At 42.4% G+C, this 3701-nt stretch overlaps 1 protein-coding gene across 1 annotated transcript; it reads left to right on the top strand.

The window, feature by feature from the left end:
- The first annotated feature begins 285 nt into the window (after positions 1 to 285).
- LOC133675207 (2-methylpropanoate--CoA ligase CCL4-like) lies at positions 286 to 2356 on the top strand. The gene has a single exon (XM_062096508.1). It carries the CDS (start codon positions 411 to 413, stop codon positions 2070 to 2072), a length of 1662 nt encoding a protein of 553 aa, XP_061952492.1. The 5' UTR covers positions 286 to 410; the 3' UTR covers positions 2073 to 2356.
- Positions 2357 to 3701: the final 1345 nt, after the last annotated feature.

The raw sequence follows: 3701 nt of genomic DNA on the forward strand, positions 1-3701 counted from the left end.
ATTTATTTTATAACTCCGTGACAGCACGCTGACATATCATCTCTTGCATAGTAAAAAAAAAAAATGTTATTGCCCCTATTTAAATTTTGAATGTGAAAGGGATCTTAGTCAAATTACTAAACTACACGTGTAGAATGTTCTCTTGGTTTGTTAAGGGTAAAATAGACATTTCATCCTAAAATAAAAAAATGACACTGATTCCTTCAATTCCTTTTACTTTGATCCTCTAGAAAGTACCCAAAAAAAAACACTATTATATAACCATGTTTTGTGAATGAATGGTGCACAGTCCTTGATTAATAATATAACAGTTCTCCCCCCTCCAAGTCTCTCTTAATAAGTCATCGTATCATCGTGGCTTGTATTAACACAACACTTCCACACTGTGTGTGAGATAGAGAGACATCGTAATGGATGAGCTGAGACCAAGACCACCAAACTCTTATGCTCTAACTCCTGTAGGCTTTTTGGACAGGGCAGCAACGGTGTATGGTGATTGCCCCTCCATTATCTACAATGACATATCCTACACGTGGTCTCAGACTCACAGTCGATGTCTCCAACTGGCTTCATCTCTGTCATCCATCGGTATTAACAAGGGCCATGTCGTCTCTATCATTGCCCCCAATATCCCTGCCATGTACGAGCTCCATTTTGCAGTCCCTATGGCCGGCGCCATCCTCAACACCCTCAACACTCGTCTTGACGCGCGTACCATTTCGCTCCTCCTCTGTCACGCCGAATCCAGGCTCCTCTTTGTAGATCCCATGTATGTCTCCTTAGTTCATGAAGCCATCTCCCTTTTTCCACCCAACACCAAGCATCCACCTCTCGTCCTCATAGCTGACGATGAGGTCGTTTCCCAACAACCATCACCTACCGTTCACTTTTACGACACCTACGAGAGTTTGGTGGAGAAGGGCGATCCTGCCTTCAACTGGATACGACCCAAGAATGACTTTGATCCGATTGCACTGAATTACACTTCAGGTACGACCGCGTCTCCCAAAGGTGTCGTCCACTGCCACAGGGGTCTCTTCATCGTGACCCTTGATTCTCTTATTGATTGGTCCTTCCCCAAACAGCCTGTCTTCTTGTGGACCCTGCCCATGTTCCACTCTAATGGGTGGAGCTATCCCTGGGGCATGGCTGCCGTTGGTGGGACCAACATATGTATCCGTAAATTTGATGCACCCACCATCTATGGCTTGATTGAAAAGCATAGAGTCACTCACATGTGTGGTGCACCTGTGGTTCTCAACATGTTATCAAACTCTCCCACCATTATTAAACCCTTAAAGAATCCAGTCCATATCATCACAGCCGGGGCTCCACCACCTGCCACCATACTCTCTCGTACTGAGTCCTTGGGGTTCGTAGTGGGTCATGGTTATGGGCTGACCGAAACTGGTGGGATTGTTGTGTCTTGCGCTTGGAAAAGACAGTGGAGTCTTTTTCCCGCAACAGAGAGAGCGAGATTTAAAGCAAGGCAAGGAGTGAGAACTATTGGAATGACTGAGGTGGACGTGGTGGATCCCATTACTGGAACGAGTGTGAAACGAGATGGGTCAACACTTGGTGAGATTGTTTTGAGAGGTGGTTGCATCATGCTGGGTTATCTCAAAGACCCAGTAGCTACAGCCAAGTGCATGACAGAGAATGGCTGGTTTTATACGGGAGATGTAGGTGTGATGCATCCTGATGGTTATTTAGAGATCAAAGATCGATCCAAGGACGTCATCATTAGCGGTGGTGAGAACTTGAGTAGTGTAGAGGTTGAGTCAGTGCTATACACGTTTCCAGATATTAACGAGGCGGCGGTTGTGGCTCGACCCGATGAGTTTTGGGGCGAGACGCCCTGTGCGTTTGTGACTTTGAAGGAGGCTTGTTGTAAGAGCACAACAGAGAAGGAAATAATTGAATATTGCAGGGCTAGGCTGCCACATTACATGGTGCCCAAAACAGTGGTGGTTACGGAAGAACTGCCCAAGACAGCAACCGGTAAGATCCAAAAGGCTCTGCTTAGAGACATGGCCAAGGACATGGGCTCATCAAGAGTCAGTCGCATGTGATGTAATAGATCACGTAATCAGGGGTGGAGCTTTGTCCTATGCATGCAGAAGCTCATTAATATGATCCGTATGAAGCATGCTGGATTGCATAATCAAAATTGAGTCCTTGTTCATGGGTTGGGTACTCATGAAAATACATAATTAAAACTAAGTTTGTTTTAATTTCCAAGTGTAAGCCATATGGCTCAGCAGAAGCGTGTTATGCATTTTATTTATTTACAATGTAAGATGTCACGGTTTGTTTCCTTCTGATTTCAATTAATATGCAGGCATGCTTTTTATTATTTTTATTTTTTTTCTTTCTTGGCCGGCGCATATTTTTTTAATGGAAGGTGTAAGGTGTTCCATTGGCTTCCTTGAAAATTGAACAGAACTAAATTAAGATATATTATGGAAATTAATGATTATTAATTCGTGGAAAGAAGTGGTGAGTGGTGACAGTTTGTCTATTGTGTACTCGACAATCCAACGGTAGTTGTTTTGTCTTTTATGTGATTAATTAAATTTGCAAGATTTGGATTCCTAAAACCCAAAACTGAACTTTAACATTTGAGATTTGTTATTGGCATGCCAAATTAAGTCCAAAAGAATTATTGCGTTGTGCAGCAGTCAGGAAAAATATTGGGAATTGGAGTTGATCACCAAATTTAATTAATGTTAACTCATTACTTTATGAAACAGTTATAATAATTATTGTGAATTGGAGTTGATCACCAAATTATTGTAAGGCTGCCACATTACATGGTGCTCAAAACAGTGGTTTTAGGCAATAGGGTTTTTGGGGTTGGGGATTGGAGTTTGGAATTTAGGGTTTAGGGGTTTTATGGTTTAGGGTTTGAGGTTTATGGTTTCGGGTTGAGTTTGGGTTTAGGGTTTACGACTTTGAATTTAGGGATTCGAGTTTAGGTCTGGGTCTAGGGTCTAGAGTTTAAGTTGTAGGGTTTATGATTTGGGGTTTTAGGGTTTAGGGTTTAGGGGTTAAAGTTTGGGGTATGGGGTTTGAGTTTGGGGTATGGGGTTTGGGTTTATGGTTTAGGGTTTAGGTTCTAGGGTTTAGGGTTTTAGGTTTGTGGTTTAGGGTTTTGGGGCTTAGGGTTTTGGGTTTGGGGTTTGGGGATTCAAGGTTTCGAGTTTCGAGATTAGGGTTTAGTATTTGGGTTTACAGTTTTAGGGTTTTGAGTTTAGGGTTTCAAGTTTTACGGTTTGGGGTTTCGGGTTTAAGGTTTGGGGTTTCGGGTTTGAGGTTTAGAGTTTCAGGTTTGGGGTTTGGGGTTTAGGGTTTGGGGGGTTTAGGGGTTTAGGGTTTGGGGTTTGGGGTTTGGGATTTGGGGTTTCGGGTTTTAAGGTTTAGGGTTTAACGTTTAACGTTTAGGGTTTAGGGCTTAAGGTTTAATGGTTTTAGGGTTTAGGGTTTTTAGGGTTTAAGGTTTAGAGTTTTAGGGTTTAGGGTTTAGGGATTTTAGGGTTTAGGGTTTTTAGGGTTTAAGGTTTAGAGTTTTAGGGTTTAGGGTTTAGGGATTTTAGGGTTTAGGGTTTTTAAGGTTTTTAAGGTTTAGGGTTTAGGTTTTAGTGTTTAGGGTTTAAAAGTTTTAGGGTTTAGGGGTTAGGGTTTGGGTTTAGGGTTTAGGG

Source organism: Populus nigra, chromosome 16 (genome assembly GCF_951802175.1).
Source record: "Populus nigra chromosome 16, ddPopNigr1.1, whole genome shotgun sequence".
Classification (NCBI taxonomy): domain Eukaryota; kingdom Viridiplantae; phylum Streptophyta; class Magnoliopsida; order Malpighiales; family Salicaceae; genus Populus; species Populus nigra.

Coding starts and splice junctions, on each gene's coding strand:
- LOC133675207 (XM_062096508.1), top strand. CDS start 411: ATGGATGAGCTGAGACCAAGACCACCAAACTCTTATGCTCTAACTCCT.